This window comes from Ovis aries, chromosome 6, assembly GCF_016772045.2.
Source record: "Ovis aries strain OAR_USU_Benz2616 breed Rambouillet chromosome 6, ARS-UI_Ramb_v3.0, whole genome shotgun sequence".
Taxonomy (NCBI): domain Eukaryota; kingdom Metazoa; phylum Chordata; class Mammalia; order Artiodactyla; family Bovidae; genus Ovis; species Ovis aries.
The window spans coordinates 13,534,390-13,559,498 of NC_056059.1; the positions used below are offsets into that span (position 1 = coordinate 13,534,390).

Consider the following 25,109-nt stretch of genomic DNA (forward strand, 5'->3'; position numbering starts at 1 on the left):
TTACACCTCTTTGTCCAAACTAAGTAAGCTACTTAATTTTTAAAATTTCATTCTGTTATATATAGAATAAGGATAATAAAACCACAGAGATTACTGAGAAAATTAAAGAAAAATATATGTAAAGTGCCTTGCGCTTAGTAGATACTCAATGAATAACATTATTTTGAGAGTGGACTGGTGGTAGGTGTGTGGAATCAGTCCCTCATATCTCAAAATATAATGAAAAATTTAAAAGTTTCCACCAAAGTTTACCAATGAGAAAGAAAGTAAGCTTTACTATAACATTTTAAAAAGTGGGTAGACCCTAGCCCCTTCCTTTGCCTGTATGTCAAATGGTGACTCATGACAAACTGCACAGAGGAATTGCTCATCTTGGAGGGGCTGATGATGAGGACTCACCCACTGAACTGTTTTCAGTTTATTATATTGCAGTTGCTGCTGCTGCTGCTGCTGCTAAGTGGCTTCAGTCGTGTCCGACTCTGTGCGACCCCATAGATGGCAGCCCACCAGGCTCCCCCGTCCCTGGGTTTCTCCAGGCAAGAACACTGGAGTGGGTTGCCATTTCCTTCTCCAATGCATGAAAGTGAAAAGTGAAAGTGAAGTCACTCTGTCGTGTCCGACTCTTAGCGACCTCATGGACTGCAGCCCACCAGGCTCCTCCATCTATGGGATTTTCCAGGCAAGAGCACTGGAGTGGGGGGCCATTGCCTTCTCGGATATTGCAGTTATACCTGGTTAAATAGATTTGCAGTTTATATTATCACAAATCAAAGACACTTCAGAATAATTCATAATAAGGGGGGAAAGACTGCAAAAAGCTCAAAGCAAAGTTCTTTAAACAATAGTCAAATGTAAAGAGTTTGGCCATCATAGCTTTATAAACAGACAAGTGCTAGTTTTGTGTTTTGGCAGTGTGTGTGTGCTCAGTCGTGTCTGACTCTCTGCGACCCCATGGACTGTAGCCCGCCAGGCTCCTCTGTCCATGGGATTCTCCAGGCAAGTATACTGGAGTGGGCTGCCATTTCTTCCTCTAGGAGATCTTCCCGACCCAGGGACCGAATCTGTGTCTTCTGTGCTCCTGTATTGGTAGGTGGATTCTTTACCACTGAACCACCTGGGAAGCCCACTTTGGTAGTATCACAGCCAATATCACACCTTTTATCTGAGGTGTGGAAACAGCTAATGGAAACACACAGGTGCTCCAAATTTACTAGCCTTTCTGCGATGACAAGTAGCTGACAACAGTATGTTATCCAACAGATATTCTGAAAATATTTTTCAGATAATGATACTGGAAGTGTTTTCAGCATTGTGATTTTAAAAGAAAGTATCTATATTAAAAACACTCATACAAATGGGAAACTTTCAACCTGTTTAAAAATCTTCCAAATGAAGAATTTGAATAAGTTTCAACATCCTTTGTTAAAATGTAATGTCTTCTGATTACCTTGCAGAAGCACACTATTGACATTAAGGAAAGTGGAAATTTGCTAGCTGAATTTCAACAAATGATTTTTCATAATTGGTGGGTGGATTGAAATATGAGTAGCGTGAATTAGCAATCACAGCCTACCTCTTTTATTTGGATCAACATACCTTTGAGACATAATTTTTTCAACTATTACAGTCATTAGAACTAAATACTGAAATAAACTGTGCTAGCCATATCTTCAACAGGCACTGCTAAGCTGAGTTTAAAAAAACAGTTAATCATATTTAATTATAATTTTAATACAAGCAGAAAGGTTGTATTAAAGCAGAAATATATAACATAGGAATGCATAGCACCTGCATATACTTTATTAAACAAACAAATGTGTATTAGAGTGCCTGCTCAAAAGTTTTTACTGATGATCAGTAAAAAATATTAAAAACAACTGATTCAGAATGAATTAATCAATGAGATCGTAAAAGATTTTTCTTTTGTTCTATACAAATATAGCCAAAAAGAGAAAGAAGTAATTCCAAATATCTTTGAATTTGTTGAGCTTAAAAGGTTTTGGTTTCTGCCCTCAGAAGCAAGTTGTTTTAATAAGCAAGGCAAGTGATTCTACATCATGAAGGGATGGTGGCAGGCAGAGGGGGGTGGCACAGAGGGGAGGCTTAGGGTCACATCCCAGCTTAACCACACTTTGTAGTGTGGATAGGGAACATCTCTCAAGCTCTCTGAGCCAACTGTCTCATCAGCAAAATGGGCATAATCAGTTCTATTTGTAGGGTTGTCCTCAAATTAATATGTTGTTAAAAGCATATCATACAGAATCACATGAGATTGTCAGTATTTGGTGCTTGTTGATATACAACAAAACACTGCGGTTCAATTAATATAAACAGCATCAGATATATGGAGATACATATATATATATGTTTAGAGATAATATTGTTCAACCTCCTTAATTTGCTTAACATAAAGTGTAGGAGGTGATGTTATTCTTTCTTGCTGACAGGACAGGATAAGCACATCCCTAGGACTGATCATTTTCTGAAGGTCATCACTTTCTTCTTTCTGCCCAGCACTTCAATCTGCTCATTTTCTGCATTTTGAACTGGATTGCTCTGCCCACTTGTCTTAGTTTGATCAACTCCACCGACTTGGCTCAGCTTTTGGGCTTCATTATGAGGAGACATGAAATCCATGCCATAGGGTTAGTCCTCATCAAAGGGATAACTTGCATGCCTGATTCTGTGGCAACCAAAGTTTCATTGGTAGAATTCTAAGGACAAGTCACCATTTTAATTTATCTTCCATTGAAACTTGAAAGTACCGTATTAAAGGGGGTAGTTTTTTGGCACAGTTTTAGAGCAGGGTTTAAATCCTTGGTGATTTTAATCATATGCTATCTTAAAGTTTGAATTCGCATAGGCCTTGGGACTAATATTTATCCTCGGAAGGTTTCATTCTCTTGGTGCCTAATTTTTACGTATTAAATGAAATTCATTTTTGAAGGATCTGAACCTTTTGTCTGGCTCCTTTTCAAAAGAAGAACTATAATGTTCAGCAGAAGAAACTAAAGTTTTAAATGTTGATTATTGAAAATTATATAAGATTTCTGTCTCAATCCTGCACTGAGTAAAAAAGTGAAATCACATTGACAGAGAGAGAAGAGAGCAGGTTACAGGGCAGCCGAGGCAATAGGAATGCACCAGGGAAAGGCTGCCCTGGCCCGTAGCAGCCGTGTATGAAGAATGGACCTGTGTAGACTCAGGGAAGACATGCCAGGCTCAGTCAGGCTCAGAAACCTGGGTGCTGGGTCCTGCTGCTCCCACTAACAGGTGGTGTAACTTACAGCAAGTCACTTCTTACCCTCTCTGGGTTTCATTTCCCCATCTATCAAATGATGGGCTTGAAATAGATGACCTTTACATTTCCCTCCCTGGAAGAAAAGCTATGACAAACCCAGACAGTGTATTAAAAAGCAGAAACATCACTTTGCCAACCAAGGTCTATATAGTCAAAGCTATGGATTTTCCAGTAGTCAAGTATGGATGTGAGAGCTGGACCATAAAGAAGGCTGAATGCCAAAGAATTGATGCTTACAAACTGTGGTGCTGAAGAAGACTCTTGAGAGTGCCTTGGACAGCAAGGAGATCAAACCAGTCAATCCAAAAGGAAACCTACCCTGAATATTCACTGGAAGGACTGATGCTGAAGCTGAAGCTCCAATACTTTGGCCACCTGTTGTAAAGAACTGACTCATGGAAAATATCCTGATTTGGGGAAAGACTGAGGGCAGGAGAAGGGGGCTACAGAGGATGAGATCATTGGATGGCATCACTGACTCAATGAACATGAGTTTGAGTATACTATGGGAGATAGTGAAGGATAGGAACCCTGGCGTGCCGCAGTTCATGGGGCTGCAAAGAGTTGGACACAACTGAACAACAAAATTTCCCTCCAGTTTTGGTATTCTATCATTCAATAAAGAAATAACTTGTATTCATGAATATTAATTATATGGAGATATATATATATGTATATTCCATAGGTGTCTGTATGTGTATGCACACATATGTGCTAAAATGATCTCCAAAAACTTAACAGGAGAACTTAGCTCATAGCAGGCCATCAAATGGGAAAAGGAAAGATTCAGAAACAAGAGCACTGCATTTTGAATCCTCACTTTATTAGTGGAAAGATGCATGGTCAATGTCATTTAATTAATGATGTTAGCTTTTCCATTAGAATCTGAGTTCAGTACTTGTTTTTGCTCTCAGAGAAGTGATGTACCATTACCTTACTATCCTTACTTAGGTTTTTGAATATTTGATCCTATTTAGATTTGAGGACAACTGGACAGCAGAGGCTTTTCTCTTTCTCTCAATCATCTTCCCTTTTTATTTTTAATAACAGTAACAGATGTCTTTTATGAAATTAAAGAAATATAAAAAAATTAGCTTGTAATCTACCACTCTAATAAAAATGTTCATTCAAGTTCATTTAGATTTTATTGTTCAGGATTAGTTTTAGGTGTTTTTGTAAAGTATACATGTTACTTATTTATTATTTCTAAATTAACTGAGATTCCTCCACCCTCACACCAAAGATTTAAGCAAGAAAAAATGTCAGATTGCTATATCAGAAAGATGGCTTTGGTTACAGTGCAGAGAAAACTTGTGGAGCTGTGGCAATAATGGGGACTATCCACCCATCTGTTTCTGGGTCTCCTCCTTCTGGGCATGTGGTACAGTTGTATTTCCCTGGCTCCTTGAAGTGAGGCATGACTGCATGGCTTATCTTGACCGATGGCCACTTCTGTATGAAAATATTTAAGAGCCACTATGCAAGTCACAATTTCTTCTTCCCCCTGCCATAGCAATCAGCAATATTTTAAATGATAGGCATTCCATGAAGCTGAGTCCCTGAGGAAGAGTGACGTAAGGCTGAGCTTCCCCCAGTGTCCCCTCAGAGGGACCCAAAGGAAGAACAAGGAACAAGTCTTTATTTACTTTAAACCCCTAAGGTTTTGGAGCTATTTGGATTTTTTTCCTGCAGCATAACCTTACTATCCTTATAATACAGGAGACATGACTAGATAGGGAGAGGAGTTGGATGTGATCTAGGAAAGAGATGATAGGGTCCGAACCAGAATAGCTGCAATAGGGTTGAAGAAGATGTCATTCGAGAGATATTTAAGGGGAAATCAGGAGGCTGTGATAACCAATGAGTACGAGAGTTGAGGGTGAAGATAGAGTTAAAGATGATTCCTGTCTTGATTTGGGTGACTGGGTGGCTTGTGGTAACATTTAATTACACGTGGCCACTGGAGGAGGATAAAATGTGATTGGTGGAGGGAGAAGGAGACGGAAGATGAGGAGTTCAGGTTTTGACCTATTGGAGTGGAGCTGTCTGGAGCATGCAAATAGAGATATTTAGCAGGCTGTTGTATTGTGATATGTTTTCTCCAATCGACTTTCTCCCATGTTTAGGGATGATATAATACAGTCGATACTAGAACCTACATTTTTTTTTCTTGTAGAAACTATTTTTGTTCTTTGGAACAAATTCTGTTCTTGACAGTGATTTATTTCACCTTTCTTCCTGTAGGGACATAAGATGGCATGCTAAGAATCTTGAAACCATTTGAGAGCTTTCTTGCTTCCTCATATTCTACATGTGCATAAGCCAGCTTTCACTTGGTGTGTTAGTTTCCTGGGGCTGACATAACAAAGTACCACAAATGGAGAGGCTTACAACATAGAGATGTGCTATTTCAAAGTTTTGGAGGTTAGAGGTCTGAAATCAGTGTCAGTAGGGTCATGCTCTGCTAAGGTTCCATGCCTTTCTCTTAGCTTCTGGTGGCGCCAGAAATCCCTGGTATTCCTTGGCCAGTAGCTGCATAACCTCAACTTCTGCCTCTGCCATCACAGAATGCCTCTGGCATTCTCTCTGCATCTTTGTGTCTTCACATGGCTGTCTTCCAATAAGGACACCAGTCAGATTGAATTAAGGGCTCATCCTACTCCAGTATGACCTTATCTGAACAAATTATATCTGTAATGGGAGCAGTGAGAGACTTTATTTTTAGGGACCCCAAAATCACTGCAGATGATGACTGCGGCCATGAAATTAAAAGATGCTTTCTCCTTGGAAGAAAAGCTATGACCAGCCTAGACAGTATATTAAAAAGCAGAGACATTACTTTGCCAACAAAGGTCCATCTAGTTACAGCTATGGTTTTTCCAGTAGTCATGTATGGATGTGAGAGTTGACTATAAAGAGAGCTGAGTGCTGGAGAATTGATGCTTTTGAATTGCGGTGTTGGAGAAGACTCTTGAGAGTCCCTTGGACTGCAAGGAGCTCCAACCAGTCCATCCTCAAGGAAATCAGCCCTGAATATTCATTGGAAGGACTGATGCTGAAGCTGAAGCTCCAATACTTTGGCCACCTGATATGAAGAACTGACTCATTGGAAAAGACCCTGATGCTGGGAAAAATTGAAGGTGGGAAAAGAAGGGGATGACAGAGGATGAGATGTTTGGATGGCATCACTGATGCAATGGGCATGAGTTTCAGTTGGCTCCGGGAGTTGGTGATGGACAGGGAAGCCCAGCACGTGGCAGTGAATGGGATCACAAAGAGTCGGACATGACTGAGCGACTGAACTGAACTGAATGGCCCTATTTTCAAATAAAGTCACTTTCTGAAGCATTGAGAGTTAGAACTTCAAAGTATTTTAATGGGGAAAACATCAACCCATAACACTTGGGAAAAGTATGATAACCCCCAGATTTCAGGACTTATAATAATAAAGTTTTTGGTGGTTGTCTGTATTTCACATTTGGGTGCAGTTTGGTTCCAACTCTGAGGCTCCGCTTCTGCCCCTTTCCAGGATCCAGATTGAGGGAGTAGCCCTTCTCCTGTTTATGAAGCAAAGGAAAGCTTCCAACTGCTGAACTACACAATGGCTTATACTGCTTGGGACTGAGAAACGTCATCACTTCCTATCTACCTTTCACAGGTAGGGCAGATCGATCATAGGGCCAAGTTTGTAGGGATTAGAAGAACATGTGTTGAGTACCTGCCACATATTTGGTGTTCAATAAATAGAAGGGACCATTCCAATAAGCAGACTTTTGACAAAGCATTGCCCTATCTCTTCATTCTTGCAGTTTTTCCAGAACATAAATTAGGTCTTCGATTTCTCTTACATTACTCTGGGTGATCTATATCAACGCCTGGCATGTGTTAACACTCAATAAAGTTTTACTGAATGAATGAACAAATATACAGTTTATATTCACTTTGCTTTTTGCATCCTGATGAAGAACATTTCAGTTATTAAAGTCTCAAGGCCATAGTTAAAGATGAAAACCTCATTTGAGAAAAATCGGTTGCTGAACAAATCATAATCCCAAACGTATCTACTATGGGTGTTGAGTTCTCTATTATTACTATGAAAACTGTTATCTGAAATAAATGCTTTAAAAATGATTTTTAAGATGATCTTTTAACCCAGAACTTATTCATGGAAGAAATTTTATTGTTCCCATGGAAAGCATCTCACCCTCTTACCTCGTCTTCATACCCTTGATATCTTTCTTTGACTTGACATTTCATTTTCTAATAAGTTCATACTTTAGTTATCTTTTGCTAAAGGCCGATTTTCACCTCTCTACTCCCAGGTTATTCACACTAGAATTTTTTTTTAAATATAAATTTATTTATTTTAATTGGAGGCTAATTACTTTAGTGGATTAATTACATGGTGGATTCATGTCAATTTATGACAAAATCAATACAATATTGTAAAGTAATTAGATGTTTAAAAATATTTCCCTGCAATCTCGTAATGAGCAATTCTTACATTTATTCATGTTTTAATTCTTGACCATTTAATATTTTAAGTAGTTCAAAATCTAAAATGTCAACTTAAAGGCATCCAGAATATCTAAAGAGACTTATTAAAAAATATCCTGAAAGCTAAATTTATCAAACTCCATTCACAAACATTTTTCAACCATATTAGCATAAGAAAACCAATAATCATTTTTTAAAAATCTCTCTTAAAATTACTGCAAGGTAGCACAGATATTTCCAAAAATGTCTGCTGGATGAAAGTTATCAAATTACCCATTTTCATGGTCGTAAAGTTGAAAAGGAAATGGAAAAAAAATCCTCATTCTGAGCCTGCTTCATCCCCTTGTAATCAGCCAGCCTGTGAAGACTGCAGTGTGTCTCCTTACAAAGGTGCCAGACTAAATTCAGGTTTCCTCCCCCACAGAAGTAGAGCTGGGGAGAGGCCAGTCCCTCCCAGCATTAGGACCCCCAAATTTGCAGGGAATGCTCAAAACTGCGGTCTACGAAACAAGTTTTGGCCTGGCAACCCCATCTTCTCCCAAATGCCACTGACATACAAATCCAAACATGCCCTTAATCTCCCTTTCAGAAGTTTTCTTTTCATATCTTCCCTAAATTAGGTAGCAATTGTCCTTTTCAGGAGTGTACAAGTTACTGAAGAAATCACACAAGTTGGCAATCATATGGAGGTAAGTGCCTTCATGTCCTGGCATCTCACACGTAAGGACAGTTTTACTAGTTAGAATTCTACTGTGTCCACCCAAACCAAGCTAAACAGAAGCTAATGCTAAAAGCTTTCAATACTTTTTGAAAAATCCATCAAAGGTTTTTCTGAATGATATTTATAAGGGCCTTACTGTTCTCTTTCAAAAACTGAAATGCCCTTCTTGGACACTTGAAAAAAATTGCCTGTGCTTTTCATCTTTCCCTCTCAGAGTGTAAACATTGTTTTGAGTGAAAGGAGCTGAAGGAGCGCTTACTTTCCCTTGAAATTTTATTTTTAAATAAGAGAGGGAGAAAATCCTTTTTCTGACTAATACTAATAATACAGGTCAAAGTGTCAGGCGATATACAATTAGATAGAAAACAAAAAAGGTTCCCCCTCTTTTTCCCACCGTACAATGGCACTGGAATATAAATTACCGATGAAGATGAAATAACACTTCAAAGCTTATAGGGCAGGGCAGGGCAATGTTTACAAAGTATTTTCTATGGCACGATGAGACACTACAGATGACGGTAACCCATGGACTTGAGGGTGTTGCTGAATAGTCTGAAGCTAGCATGAGGTAAGATTTTACGTCCCTATAGCCTGTGACCCTGTGATATGCTTTGTCTCACAAGGGCAGCTGCAGTTATCAACAGATGTTTCAGCAATAAATAATTGGTATCATCTCGGAAAAGACCCATCTACCTGGGGAGAGGGCATAATACCAAAAACACTGCCCGGCTATCACAGCCCCATTAATCTCCCATCTCTCCAGGTTTCTCGGGGAGCGTACTGCAGGTGTTTTTTCTGGGAGAGGGAGGACAGACTCTCTCAAGTCAGCAAGCTTTGTGTGGAGTGTAAAGGAGGCTGGCCCCTGCCATAAATTTCTGTCTGTGGCCACACACCAAAGGAGAGAAGATGGGGGGATGGGAAAGTAGGCGAGGGAGGAAACAGAGGAGGCTGTGGAGAGCAGAAAGCAGAGCACAAAACACATGATTTTTGCTAATTAACTTAAGCCTAAGTGAGGGACATTAGAAATGACCCTTCATTTTACCAACTCAGGCACTCAGCACAGTTTCACGCTTAACTTTGCTCTGTTATCTATGGAATTAAAGGCAGTGTTTACACTCCAAATGTAATGCTAATTTTTAAAATGGAAGGAAAACTTTTTATGAGAAGGATTCGTTTCAAGGTATAAAAGTATCATGGAAATTTAGATTTATGAAAAAAATCTATAAGAACACATAACTGAAAAAAAAACTCAGCAACCTTTATTTTTTAATGTAAGAATAGAATCTCACAATTAATTGATTATTATAATAACATGGCCATCCAGCCTTGGTAAAATGTGATATTGAAATCAGTGGATAATGGGACAAAAACAAATCATGGAATTTCCTTGCGATACTTTTGACAAGCTAAGATAGCACTACAGCTCTCCGCATTTACAAAACAGAGTGGTTTAGCAATTGTGCAGTTGGGGTCTGACACAATAAGAAAGCATCTCAAGGCTCTTTGGGAGGTGTGGTTGCTTAATTTATAGCTTGCTGGGTAAGCTAAAGAAAATGATGCTCAGCATTCAAAAAAGCTCCCAGGTTAAACACATTATGAGCTAAAGCAGCCTAATGGGCTGATTCCTAGAGCTGCCCCTGAGTGACCTTGTGAGCAGGGCATAAACTTCTTAAATTCTCTGTGCCTTTATGCTCCCCCAATTGTGATATCTGTGCAATATATAGAGGGAAAGTAGAAGCAATAATGAATGGACTCCCGACACAGTCTAACAACTATGAGCCGTTTGTCTCTCAACTCACATTAACCCCCAAATGCAGCAAGACTTTAAAACACCATTTCCAGTTTTTCGGCCAATGTCACTACCAGCTTTGAATGCACCTAGGGCTATCTAGTAAGCGTGGATGAAATGAAGGGAGTAAAACCCTGGTTATAGAGATGTGCTACATCTCAGTCTATGCTGGAAATCCAGAGGAACTTTCTAAGCCTCGAAGGTCGAAGCAGGGGTCTCTTCCTCTGAAGCTACCATGCTCTCACCTTCCTTGGAAGCCATACACAGAGCTTATATGCCACTGGCTGAACACACAGGGCTTTCAAAGCCCTTCTCCTCTCACATTTTTGTTCAGGCTCTCTGTCTTTAATTTATAGCTTCCTGGGTAAGCTAAAGAAAATGATGCTCAGAGTTCAAAAAGCTCCCAGTTTAAACACATTATGGGCTAAAGCAGCCTAATGGACTTATTTGAGCTGCCCAATCAATTGCCACCCTGTTCTCTTTTCAACAGTCATTCTCAAACTCTAACGTGCGTCAGAATCATCGGAAGGGCTTATCAGTGTTGATTGCTAGACCCTCACCCCCAGAGTTTTTGATTTGGTAAGACTAATATATGGCCCAAGAATCTGAGCCAGTTTTTGGGTGATACTAAGTGCTGTTGTTGAGAAATCTGTATGCAGACCAGGAAGCAATAGTTAGAACTGGACATGGAACAACAGACTGGTTCCAAATAGGAAAAGGAGTACATCAAGGCTGTATATTGTCACCCTGCTTATTTAACTTCTATGCAGAGTGCATCATGAGAAACGCTGGACTGGAAGAAACACAAGCTGGAATCAAGATTGCTGGGAGAAATATCAATAACCACAGATATGCAGATGATACCACCCTTATGGCAGAAAGTGAAGAGGAACTACAAAGCCTCTTGATGAAAGTGAAAGAGGAGAGTGAAAAAGCTGGCTTAAAGCTCAACATTCAGAAAACGAAGATCATGGCATCTGGTCCCATCACTTCATGGGAAATAGATGGGGAAACAGTGTCAGACTTTTATTTTTGGGGGGCTCCAAAATCACTGAGATGCTGACTGCAGCCATGAAATTAAAAGACGCTTACTCCTTGGAAGAAAAGTTATGACCAACCTAGATAGCATATTCAAAAGCAGAGACATTACTTTGCCGACTAAGGTCCGTCTAGTCAAGGCTATGGTTTTTCCTGTGGTCATGTATGGATGTGAGAGTTGGACTGTGAAGAAGGCTGAGTGCCGAAGAATTGATACTTTTGAACTGAGGTGTTGGAGAAGACTCTTGAGAGTCCCTTGGACTGCAAGGAGATCCAACCAGTCCATTCTGAAGGAGATCAGCCCTGGGATTTCTTTGGAAGGAATGATGCTAAAGCTGAAATTCCAGTACTTTGGCCACCTCATGTGAAGAGTTGACTCATTGGAAAAGACTCTGAAGCTTGGAGGGATTGGGGCAGGAGGAGAAGGGCATGATAGAGGATGAGATGGCTGGATGGCTTCGCTGACTCAATGGACATGAGTCTGAGTGAACTCCAGGAGTTGGTGATGGACAGGGAGGCCTGGCGTGTTGCGATTCATGGGGTCGCAAAGAGTCGGACACGACTGAGTGACTGAACTGAACTGAACTGAAGTGCTGTTGTTTGGAAATCTAACTTTAAGCACCATTGCTTTAGAGCTGCACTATCCAATTAGTGCAGAAGGAAATGGCAACTCACTGCAGTACTCTTGCCTGGAGAATTCCATGGACAGAGGAACCTGGTGGGCTACAGCCCATGCGGTCACACAGAGTTGGCCACGACTGAGAGACTGAGCACAGCTAATTAAATAGTAGCCCTGCTGCTGCTGCTGCTGCTAAGTCGCTTCAGTCGTGTCCGACTCTGTGCGACCCCATAGACGGCAGCCTACTAGGCTCCCCCGTCCCTAGGATTCTCCAGGCAAGAATACTGGAGTGGGTTGCCATTTCCTTCTCCAGTGCATGAAAGTGAAAAGTGAAAGTGAAGTTGCTCAGTAGTGCCGAACTCTTAGCGACCCCATGGACTGCAGCCTACCAGGCTCCTCCGTCCATGGGATTTTCCAGGCAAGAGTACTGGAGTGAGGTGCCATTGCCTTCTCTGATAGTAGCCCTAGTTACATGGAAATGTGTATGTAGAAGTTCATTTTTTAAATGAAATAAAACTAAAAACTCAGTTCTTCAGTCATTCTAGCCACATTTCAGGTGCTCAAGAGTCACATGAGGGCAGGGCCTAGCGTATTGGGCAACAGAAATATAGAACATTTCCATCATTGCGGAAAGTTCTACCGGACAGCCTACAGCTTGCATTAGAGTAAACGAGTTCCAAGGCTTCCAGCTGGGTGCTCAAGTTCATCCCTTGGGGCTCCTAGAGGGAGAAATGGTGTAGGACAGAGGAAGGAGCTGAGTCACAGCTCCACCACTCACTGATCTGCTCCCATGAGAAAGTTAATCTCCCCATACCTTAACTTTGTCATCTGCAAAATGGGTATGATAATGGTAATGATCACTGGAGGGCTATTTTGAAAATTAAATAAGATGATGTACATACAAGCATTCTATAAACCCAAAATGATATATACACTATAATTGTTTTCCATTCCACTTCTCCACTAATAACAAGCACACTTATTTAAAAACCCTGGCTCACCACCAGATTTGTTCAAAGTATTCACTTTCCTTTGCCTGTGGTCCTCAGTCTGTTTAACTTCAGTCTGTTTTTCGGAGAGTGGGAAATGTTGATGAGGAGGTTACTGTTTCTGTGAAGTCTCCAACAATGCTGTTATGTGTACATAGATCAGGGGGATCTTTTCTGGATTTTTGTTTTGATAGACAAAGATAATGTCTATTTATACATTTATTTTGGGATGACCCCCCCAAACACATTCCCGTGTAAACCAATAAAATAAAAATTTTGAGATTGTCATTGCTTATAATGCTTGGTCTCCGTACAAATGTCTGTATTTTATGTGGAAAAAAAAAAAAAACAAACAAGCTAACAGAGTCCCTTTGATAATCATCTAAGAGAATGTGGGGGGCTGGGGAACACTATCAAAAAGCAAATTGGCACTTATAGAAGCACCCCCAGAACCTAAGCCTGAAATCTGGGCTCCAATCTGAGTTCATGTGTTATTCTTGAGGCTCTCTCCTCTCTGGGGTAGAGGTACCCGTTGGATTCATTTCCATTAAGTGAGTTAAGGAATAATAATGCCAGTGACTCTGACGATACTTCCCAAAGAGTGTGAATCATGAGGAGATAACGGAGAGAACAGGATTTCAGGCAGGACTCGGGAAGGGACATGCCAGGCTTCAACAGCTTAGACACCAAGTCACATGGATGAAATAGTGGTGAGTTTATTTAAGTTACCCAACTCTTAGCAAGTAGCATTTCAAAATAAAAGTGCTAATGAAGCATGGTGGAATTAAAACTACTGCTTCCAGCCCACCAAGAACATGCAGATATTTCTGCACGACAGGTTCTCATTGGCCCACTGACCACGCTTCTCCACTTTTACTTGATTCGCCTTTCCAACAGAAGGTCTTATGGGCAAACAGAGCTCTTTGAAAAGCTTTTCCCCCCAACATTAGTCAATTTGGCAGAGCTGACCGTAAGGGTAGGGGCTGTCTTATGCTTCAGAGAAATTTAATCTATTAGACCATTTAGAGGCTAAATGCCTCACTTGGGGGTGTCAAGGAACAGGTGGTGTGGTTCTTCCTACCAGTAACTGCTGCAAGCTGGCGCCAATCACATCCTGCAGGTTTGTTTTGTCCTCTGGGCCCACAGCTTGTTTGTATTGCCACTTTTCAGGCACGAAGGGCCATTTCATTTCCTTTGCCTCCTGGATCAGGGTTCTTAACTCGCTGGGGAGTGAGGCTGAAAAGGTCAGAGTTCAGATAAGCAAATTGCAGTTGAAGAAAAGGTTGTTGAGTTACCTATGTTATGATGAAGCACCTCAGTGGCACGATTTTTTTTTTCCTACTTCTCACTGGCTGGCCCAACCTGGTGCTCTGACTCAAAGAAGAATAGCAAAAAGCTATCTGTCAGGGGGTGGCCCTGGTCTACTTTGCCCTACAGGTAAATTGGGGTAGTCAGGCATTAAGAAAGGTTTTAGCAGGAAGTAAAGCACTTCAGTGACTGTCTCTGCATGAAGAATCAGAGAAAGGAATGAAGGAAATATTATTTTTCCTGTAAAATGAGAAAGGGCCTGAGATGGAATGGCATTTGGGGCTTGCGGCTGGGTAACGCAGCAAATCAATCTCTTTTTTACTCCTGTAAGACCTCACCTCGCCTCAGACTTTCACCGTGGGCTATGTCTGAATATAGACGATGAATATAAACAAATCCACATCAATTTATTATGAAATAGCCTTGTATAACTTTAGGAGATATATTCAATCTCTTAATAGACATCAAATTTCATTAAAAATATGTCAGTAATCTCTTATCCAAACTTGGGAAACCTAGAAAGCTCTGGAAACTAGATTTTTTTTTTTTTAACTTTGGCCCCAAACCAGACTTGAATTGACTGGAGATTATTTGTAATCTTGCTATGGTGAGATTAGTCAACGTTTTGCCCTGAAAGTTTTAATGTTTGATGGTGCTGTCCCTCGCTTCTACTGCAGTGTTAGTATAACAAATGGTATATGCACCGTACTACCCTTTCTAACATTTGAAAAAATTCTGAATTCTGAAGCACGTGTGACCACCAGGGTTGTGAATAAGGGATCATGGACCTGTATACACGACTGCCAGCTATACATCTTTAAGCGCTTGTCTTGCAGACACCTCAGACTCAGTATATCTAACACTGAATTCATTACCTTTTTTCTAAATGTTGTATTTCCCTCTCTGTTCTCTGTTGATGAATGCTACTGCCATTCACTGAGTCACCCAAGTCTGAAACCCAGAAGTCAGTCTAGACTTTTTGCTCTTCCTCTCTGAGTCTAACTGGTTAGCACATTCTGTGGATCCTAAAATGGATTTCTTTCGTTCAATCATCAGTAATTCTTGCCTGATTCATTGTCTTCTATCTCCTCCTATCCACTTCATCTTCCACATGGTTGAGTCCCATTTTTCTAAAAACAAGATGGACTAGGACGTTGCTCTGCATAAAATTCTTTAATGCTTCTGTATATCCTGCCTTCATATTAGGCATTGTCCTGCCTCAGCTGCCTAATGACCAAGCTCTTCTCATCAGCCCTGCCATGATCTCCCAGTGGAATTGAGATGCTCCTCAGGAGCATTCTCAAGCCCGCAGGGGCACACTCCTTTCGGCATCCACCCCACTGCTCTCCAGCTACATCTGTCCTTTCACTGGACTGTGGATTGTGAGCTTCCTGAAGACAGGCATCATGTCCTACCATGCTTGTAAATCCCACCATGATGGTTAAAAGAAAGATTAGTCTTATGTTTACATGAGATATGCTAAATAAGACAAAAGAGGTTATGAGAGAGAATAAAAAAAAGAAGAAGAGAAGGGAGAAAACCTAACTCTGTCTTGGCTCATGATGCCTTTTGGTGTCCTTGCCACCAACTGGGCAAATGTAAGGAAGCCTCCCGATGGAGAGGGATTGCTTGGCATTGAGGGGATAATTCATGGGCTACATCAATGAATGACTGATCTGGACTGGCTACTAAGCGTGACTTACAAATATCACAGTGAAACCACTGTCCCCCCTGCCTCATTCAGTAACCCAGAACTATTGAGCCTCTTCTGTGCAATGCACTCCTCTAATGAAAGCAAAAATAGGAGGTTGGAGACCAACCTGATTTCACAATCTCTTCTTACCACCATTGACGTACTTTCAATCTCTGAAAATGTTTTTGATGTACGTGTAGAGAAAATTTCTTAAATGATATTTCTAAATAGTCACGAATAGGATGACTATCCAGTTCTGTTTGCTTAGGACAGTCCCATGTAGTCATAGTGGAGAAGGAAATGGCAACCCACTCCAGTGTTCTTGCCTAGAGAATCCCAGGGACGGGGGAGCCTGGTGGGCTGCCGTCTATGGGGTCGCACAGAGTCGGACACGACTGAAGCGACTTAGCAGCAGCAGCAGCATGTAGTCATAGCATGCTTGTTAACAGAGCCTTTTCACTCTCAAAAGTATTTTAATTCTGATAAATTGTTTGGACACTCTGCCTGTGAGTGTCAAGCTCAGGAGTCAGAGAAGTAGTAAAATGACAAAAGAAATGTGATTTTTGGATTCATGGAATTTCACTATATTTTGGCACTAAATAGCTTTAAGTACTTTTAACTTTTCTTCATGGTGATGAGGAAAATCTGTTTGTTATAAAAAATTTTTTTTCCTCCTCATACCACTCTCTTTCCCTACAGGTCGTGCCAGAATGTGGATTGTCCAGTGGGGCACACTGAAATGAAAGATGCCCCTGAAATATGTTTTTAAAATATCTATGTGTTTGGATTTCAGTTGCTTCTCTATTGCGGGGGGTTAGAGTCTCTAAGGCTAGCCACCCATGCTGACTGGGACAACATCTGAGGGAAAATGATGGGGTTGAGAGGAGGAGGGAAACGAATGAAACCCACAGTGTTAACGTTCGAGTCCTGCTGCCCCATTGCCTTAAATGACCCTGTGCTAATGCCTCTCTCTGCGAGCTCACGCGGGAGAGAGACATCGGTGGCAGTGGCAGCCCGACCGTGAGCTAGAGCTGCTCAGGAACCAGCTGCCGAGGGACAGGTTCTGCGCTCAGACTGCGACCAGCTGCACCGATGGCGCTTGGATGGACCGTGCAACAGGCAGTGGCGATGGGCAAATGCCGAGCTTGTCGATGGCTCAGCATAGGATTCCTCCCACATTGGTTGATCAGATTCAGCCCACCCCAGCAGTCAGCCCCTGACTGAGCAGGAGCCTCCTTTGCCTCTCTGATCTCTGACTTCCCCAAGCAGCTCACCTGGAGGGCCATGGCTAATTGAGTGATTTTGCAGTCGTGATTTGCCTTATCTGGAACTAAACTGATTATTTCTCCTATTCTGTGGCACTAGAGAAGAGAAAGAAAAAGAAAACACTCCCCGATTAGGGGTTCAGAGTCTTCACTACGGAGAACACAAAACTTAAAGGAATTTAAGCTGAAGGGACAAAGGACATGATGTAGCCAAAGGAGAAGAGAAAACGTTCAGGAGAAGTAACAGAACACAACACACTGCCCCTGGGGAGAACGAGGACCAGCACTGGGGCGAGCAAAATCACACACTGATGTTTGTGGCCAGTAAAGAAAGAAAACACTAAGGTTATGAAACAACTGGACACAGGGCATTTTATCTTGAAAAGAGCACGGATGACAGACAGGTTACAGAAAACTAGACTTCTAAAGGCACCTAAAAGTTCCCCTGTAAAAACATATGCACTATACAAGAATGTGGGGAAAAGGCTCTCCCAGAAACTTTTCCCATTACATAATTAACAGAAACAAAACAGACGGGGAGTGTGCATTTTATTTGGGAATCTTGTTTCTGTAACCAATAGCAGTCAACTAAAAATACAAAGAAAAATATTCAAAGCACATAAGAGAGATACCCTGATAGAAATGAAGGGAAATTTATCTGAATGCTAAGAAGAAATCTAAGGAAAGAAGGTTGCCTCTCCAAAACTAGCTAAAGAAGAAATTAGAATTGCTTTAACTATCTAGATTTTGTGATTGAAATTTCCCAAACAATGACTCATCTAAAACTAGGTATGGTACAAACTATGAATGAGCGAAAAGGCCAAATTCTCAAATCCTGGTAATGATGTAATAAGTATTTATCAGTTTGAGTAAATTTATTTATAAACGGTATGTAAATACAACATGAGAAATGTATTGATGGTCAAAAAAGAGAGATGGGACTGATGAGATGACATATTTGTGGAAACTGTAGATGTCTATGGAAACTGATGAGGCACAAAAGCCTAGTTTGAAACAAAAGTAGGCACCACCATTCAGAAGTTGCTTCAATTTTTTAATAATTGAAATTTACGTGCACCAGCCCACTTGGGCCCTTTGTTCTTCTTGAACTAAACTGTTTCTTGTAGCCCTCATGTTTACTGAAGCTTAAAATTCAAACTGACAGCAATTCAGTGCAACAAAGTGGGCTTCCTCCCCTGCCCGTCCACCCGCAGCCCATGTCCCATTCATGCCCTAGAAATCCACTCATCTCTCGGTGGTCATCTGCCAAGAGAAGAAAAATAGGGCAGAGATGAGACCGTGTCGTTCAGACAGGGTAAAGGAGAGCAAACCTGCGGCTCCCCGCTGCCCCCAGCGCCTCCCATTGGACCTCACCTCTGCATCTCTGGTCCTCCCTCTTGTCCTCCTCTGACACATCTGACGCCTCCACCAGGAGCTGATCCAGCACTTGCTTGCACTCTTGCAGCAGCGTAGCCACAGCTTTTTGATTATTCATGACGATTACCCTCTCTTGATGATGAGTCGAGTGTCCCTGGGTCTACGGTGATCAATTACCTAGGAGAAGACATCGATTCTCAATAAAAGAGCCCCTTCAAGCCTTAGGTACCTGGTGAACAAAGAAGGGGAGAGATGATTAACTGAAGCGTCATCAATTATATGTAAGACTCAAGCAGGGAGGGATAATAGAGCAAACACATGAAAATACATGACAGCCCCTGAGGAGTTTATTAGGGGAGGGTGTGAAATTACTGCAGGCCTGGTCTAGATGGGCAGCACCTCGAAGGCATCAGAGAGCAGAAGGGAGAGGGTCCTGGGGCAGACCTCAGTCACCCACAGTGTAGTCAGTGGAATCACATGGAGTCAAATGAAATGAATATACCCTATGATTTATGTATCTTCTGCACACTTCACATCAGTGCCTCTGGATCCCAGTGGCACACCACTTTCTGCTTCTCTGAAAGTCTACAGGAAGCGTCTGGCTAACAGTTCTAATATTCAGACACAAGCACATGGTAATATGAAGTTTACCGCTCTCGTAACCCACTGCTGATTTCCCCTGTGCAGCGTCCTTTGTGGTATTTAGCATCATATAATTTGGACCAAAATAGGCAATGACAGATGTCAAATTTAAAGCTCTTCACTGCCAGGCACATTGCCAAATAAAATGGAGAAATGAAATCCCAGAAAATCCAGTTTTCTAGATCCATCATATGGATAAGATCTACTTACATCCTATTTAACACACATACAGTTGAGAGACTTATGTAAATATGAGTATGTTGTAATGAGCTATTGCAGTCAAGGTAATTTCAAGAACAAAATAACTCACCGACAGTATAAAAAATGCCTGACAAATGAATACCAAAAAGTCTCTTGATTAATAAATCATGTTTAAGTTGAAGTATAGTTGATTTGGGCTTCCCCAGTGACTTAGCAGTAAGGAATCCGCCTGCAATGCAGGAGACACGGGTTTGATCCCTGGGTCAGGAAGATCCCCTGGAAGACGGCATGGCAACCCATTCCAGCATTCTCGCCTGGAGAAACCCGTGGACAGAGAAGCCTGACAGGCTATAGTCCATAGGGTCACTATGCATGCATGCATAGTTGATTTACAATGCTGTGCTCATTTCTGGTATACAGCAAAGTGATTCAATTTCATCTATTCCCTGTGCCATACAGTAGATCCTTGTTGTTTATCTATTTTATACATAGCAGTTGACAAATCTTTTTGCTTTCCTTTTTTAAAAAAAAATGTACATTATAAACAAAACAACGGAAGTTATTATCTTTCTGAATTTGCCAGGATAGACAGTGGAGATGCCATTTGGCTTAGGCACTCTTGTATGGCACTTAGAATCTTATTACCAATGCAAGAGAATCTGAAAAGAAAGAAAGTATAACAGATGTATGGATGACTCGACTCGCTCTGTCACCTCGCAGATCCATGCAACACAATCATTTACTGCTTTAGTAATCATTAAAAATATTAAAGTGGTGAGTTACTGCGGTGTTCTTGGGGGAAATGTGCTCTGCTACCCTCACTTTAAGAAGTTGGTTTCGAATTTGAAATCGCAAGAAAGCATTTTTCTATCTTATGGTTTAAAAGGAATAGAAAATGAAGGATAAGCTGTGAAACCTAAATTTTGTAATTCTCATTCTAACCTGAATTGTTATGCTTTAGGTTTTAAAACAGATAACGCACACTTACTTCACACAGATGGAACTGCCAAAGCGAAATTTTAGAACTTGACAGACTTGTTTTGTGAAGACCATCATGTATTTGTTGAAGAACACAAGCAGAGGGCTTTCATGCAACGTTCTGTTACTTGAAAGAGCATTCACATAAGTGAGGTCATGAAATTAGTTACTTGAAGCATTTAAATGTAAATATAAATCTAACTTCTTTTCTGCTTAAGATGTTTCAGAAAGTGTTCCTGCTTGGATTGGGTTGTTGGACTAACCAGTTTTCAGTGTCCCTTTTAGCTCAAGTGTTTGTTAAGTTAGTGTTTCTGTGGTACAAGTTGACCATTAACTTGCTTTTCTATGAGAAGAACTAAACAATAATGACTGGTCAGGGTTAATTAGCAGACTACAGTGAGCAAGAGGCCATGTAGCAGTGATATCCCATTCCCACCATTCCCTGAAAAAAGGAGATGGTGACTGTAACGGGAAGCTATGTGCAGACTGAGAAATGCAGGTGCTGGATGAGAAGGTTAAGAACAAAAGTTGCTCAGAATGAGTTATGGGTGAGGAGGACACAATTTTCTTTAAGGCCTAAGTTAAATCAAGAAAGGGATTCTCTTTCTCCCTTTTTTAAGGACTTCATACAGAAGCATTAGTTGCCCGGTCGTGTCTGACTATTTGGGGCTCCGCCAGGCTCCTCTGTCCGTGGGATTCTCCAGGAAAGAATACTGGACTAGGTAACCATTCCCTTCTTCAGGGGATCTTCCAGACCCATGGATCAAACCCAGGTCTCTAGCATTGCAGGCAGATTCTTTACCATCTGAGCCATCAGGGAAGCCCAAAGAGAGGTGTAATAAGAAAATACAAGAGCTTGTGTGCAAAGAAATAAAACTGCACTATATAAAATTTTACTAGCACATCATGCCTTTGTCTAAAGGCTTATAGTAATGTTTTATTGGTGCTGTATCCTCCTCTTAAGGCAGACAGTTGTCTTCCACTATAATTTTTATTTGCTTTGTTTCTGTTAATATTTTAAGCTGAAAGAGTATATAGCAAAGAAAAGAGGACCTAGAAATAGGAAAACATATATATGTAATAATGCTCAATGACTAATTCCACTTCGTTCTCTACTGTTAACTATCTGTGCCTGAGACCTCTGAGATTCACATTTGAGATTCATTTTTCTCATCTGTATTTTGAGCTGATTGATTAGGAACAGTTGTTGAAATCTTTCCAAGTCTTAAATTCCATATTCAGCAGCACAAGGTTGTCTATTGCTAAACAACATCTGATGTTTATTTACTGAAAAATTCCTGGCTCTTTTCAATACGCTGAAATATAATATTTTTATGCATACTTTCCTCTGTGGTTTAGAAGTGTTGGCTTGAATCTTAGAGGCCAGATTATTGCTGAATATTCTTCTTTGCTTTTGTTTCCTCACTTGAAACCCTAATTCCTGATGCACAAGATCATAAATCTCTTCCCTTTGTCTAAGTGCTGTGAAAGAGAGATAAGATCCATGGTTTTGTGAGGGCAAACAGCAGGACTTGACCTAATCATTTGGGTAAGGACAGGGTGGGTTACTGGGGGCTTCGAGGAGGATGTGATGCCTGAATCAAGCTCTGAAAGAGGAACAAGGCTTAATGAAGTTGAAATGGTAGGGAACAGCCCTAACTAATGTAGGAGGAAGTATAGAGGGAATGGAAAGTCAGGTTGGCTGAACTATACATAAAAGGAGAAAGTTGATATGAAGTGATGCTGGAAGGGTAAGCAGGGACTGTGAAAGGCCTTGCGTACTAGGTAAGGAATTTTGTGCTTACCCTAAGAGTCACAGAAAACTACTAGCAACAATAGGAACACAACCAGCTTTACACCTGGGAATGATCATCCTGTTTTGAACATAGTTTGTGTATTGAGGGCAGGGAGGAAATGGCAGGTAGATCAGTTAAGTACTTATTGCAAGAATCCAGGTGAGAGATACCAGGACTCTGCACTAGAGTAATGATATCAGAAATATAGAAAATCGGACAGATTTGGGAACTGTTTATGGAGTAGTTGCAGCTTTGGTGTTGGATGGCTAGGAATGCTCTTAAGGATTCGTCCCAAATGTCTGCTTCACCATAGCTCAAAACTGAATGGATGATGTTGACATACTTTGAGACACAGAATACAGACAAGAAAAGGCATAAATACATCTATTTCTAGCAATATAGTAAGGAAGATAAATCATACTGTCCAACATAAGCAACCAGGTTTTAATCAAGAAAGCATGTCTAAAAAGGAAGGAGAGATTTCCAGGACAATGAATGTTTGTTCCTTATGAATTTCCAAACTGTACTGAAGATATTCTCCATACTTTTTTGAAAGTTACAGCATTTCCCCCTTTCCCTATAGAATTCAGGAGAGACAATAGGAAGAAAATACTGTCATATGAGAAACACTTTGGAATCCAACCATCTGTCTAGATTTGTATGGTTCATTGTTAGACATAACAGAGGCTGGAGCCCAGGAAATTTTCCTTCAGGCAACAGTCCCACTGAAAATTTTGCTCAGCTTCACGTATAAAAAGAATCATTTTCAATTTTAACACATATCAATTTTTTCCCCCTTGAACTGTAACACTCTATGAGCTATACATTATTTCCAAATTGGAAAATGGATGTTTCCCAATTTTTTTTTATAATCGATGTATTATTTTTTCTATTTTAATGTCCCCTATATTTTTTTCCTTAAAAATCAAGTAGAAAGAGGCCAGAAAAAGCAATGAAACATGCAAACAGAATCATACAATTTGAGACACACATGCATACATACAGCCAAATGGCCATGTGTTCACACATTCTGCATTTGATTTTGGCATATTGATACTTCAGTTCTATCCATGATTAAGAATTTAGCTGAGTGGCTAAGTTACAGAATAACTGGCAAGTTGGCCATCATTAGAAAGAAGAAAATGAGGCAATTATTCAAAGCCCCATTTCTTTTGGTATTTATGCTTGAGTTTTTTCCACTGTATGATCAGTGCCTCTACTAGGGGATAAATTAAGGAAAATGAAAGAACTCCAAAGGTATTCCATGGTCTACTGGCTACCACCTCGGTAATAATTGACCAGCCAACTAGTGAGAATCTCAGGTTTGAGGATGTGGGGAAGCATAAAGAAGTAAAAGAGATGGTCTCTACCATTAGGGAATTTACAACTAATTAGAGGAATAACACATACATATATAAAAAATTAACTATACAAAGCATATCACACATGATTGTATTCTAAATGCTCAATTTAAATTATCTTTGGAATTCAATTAATGGTTGGTTAAATTTATAAGCAAGCTTACAGAACTCATTTAATTCATATGCACATGAATAATTATACTAAAAATCTTTTTCATCTACACTCAAAATTATTTATCACATTGTTTTTAGGAGAAAATATATTCAACAAAAAGAATATGTTTCTCCTATCAGGCCCTAGCAACAACAATCCAGTCTTTCCCACACTTTCATCCTCTTTTGAGCCACATCACAAGTCCCCTCTGACCATAACACGTCTTGTACTGATTGGTAGTGAAGTGAAGTGAAAGTCGCTCAGTTGTGTCCGACTCTTTGCGACCCCATGGACTATACAGTCCATGGAATTCTCTAGGCCAGAATACTGGAGTGGGTAGCCTTTCCCTTCTCCAGGGGATCTTCCCAACACAGGATTGAACCCAGGTCTTGGCACTGCAGGTGGATTCTTTACCAGCTGAGCCACAAGGAAGGGATTGGTGGTGGAAATGGGTAAATTAAAAGAGAAAAAGATCTGATTGGAGTGTAACACAACTGTGTAGCTTGGTTGGATGTTTGAATGACAGACATTTGTTACCATTTAAAAACTGCATAAAAAGGGAAGAGAAGCCAACTTCTAAGCCACCAAACAGCTAAAGAGTAGCCTTATATTTCTAGCAGTATGGAAGACTATGCTCTGACCAACATTCCTGCTGAAAACAACTAATAACACTGGAGAAGCATGTTAAAATCCCTAAAGTGTATCAGCGAAATAGCAAGAGAGGAAAGACTGCACAGAAGACAAAACAAGTGAAAACTGGAAGCTAGAAAGTTAACACAGAAGCTAACCTTTGCCTTGAGTATATCTGCCAAACATTGTGAGCTGAAACTGGTTTTCATTATTTTAGAATGTGGGAGGATAGGAAATAAAACCAAAGGACTACCCAGGAGGGAAGTATAAGAAGAGACCACCGCCCCACCACCCCCTTGCATAAAACTGAGATCCTAAAAGGTTGCACTTTTAGCATCAGTTCAGTTCAGTTCAGTTCATTTTAGTCGCTCAGTCGTGTCCGACTCTTTGCAACCCCATGAATCGCAGCATATGGGTGAGCTAAAAATGTTTTCTCATCTTCTTCCCCTGCTTTTCAGGAAAATGGTCTATGGTAAAATAGGAAGCTTCAAGGAAGAGAACAAAAAGTTTTTCTCTTGCAAATCTGAAGTCACAGATCCAAAAAACCTCTAGCTGATAATTATTTTTAAGTAAATTATTTACAAATAAGCCCAGGTTGGTGGTTTTCTTGGCCAACTGGTTGACTGAAACATAATCATCTCTAAAGAAATCTGATTTCAACCCAAGTCTCAAAGATGCTCACCTATAAAATACCAAGAAATGTGAGCTCCAGATCAAAGCTGTCAAAATATATAAGGTAAAAAGAAACAA

The 25,109-nt window shown here is 40.6% G+C and overlaps 1 protein-coding gene across 33 annotated transcripts in view; it reads right to left on the bottom strand.

Moving 5' to 3' along the window:
• Positions 1-25,109, bottom strand: part of ALPK1 (alpha kinase 1) — a 116,827-nt gene that overhangs the window by 37,851 nt on the left and 53,867 nt on the right. For 15 of the 33 annotated variants that reach the window (XR_006060246.2, XM_004010032.6, XM_012179489.5 and 12 more), the window contains 2 exons: positions 18,595-18,774; positions 14,036-14,190 (listed from right to left, as the gene is read on the bottom strand). Coding sequence is in view for 32 of the 33 variants with exons in the window: in XM_004010032.6 (XP_004010081.3) it covers positions 14,036-14,190; positions 18,595-18,715 (276 nt within the window). In the remaining variant the exon portion in view is untranslated. Of the gene's footprint in view, positions 1-14,035; positions 14,191-18,594; positions 18,827-20,428; positions 20,546-25,109 lie in introns of all 33 variants that reach the window. The other 18 variants (XM_060416786.1, XM_060416781.1, XM_060416784.1 and 15 more) reach the window with 4 other exon arrangements.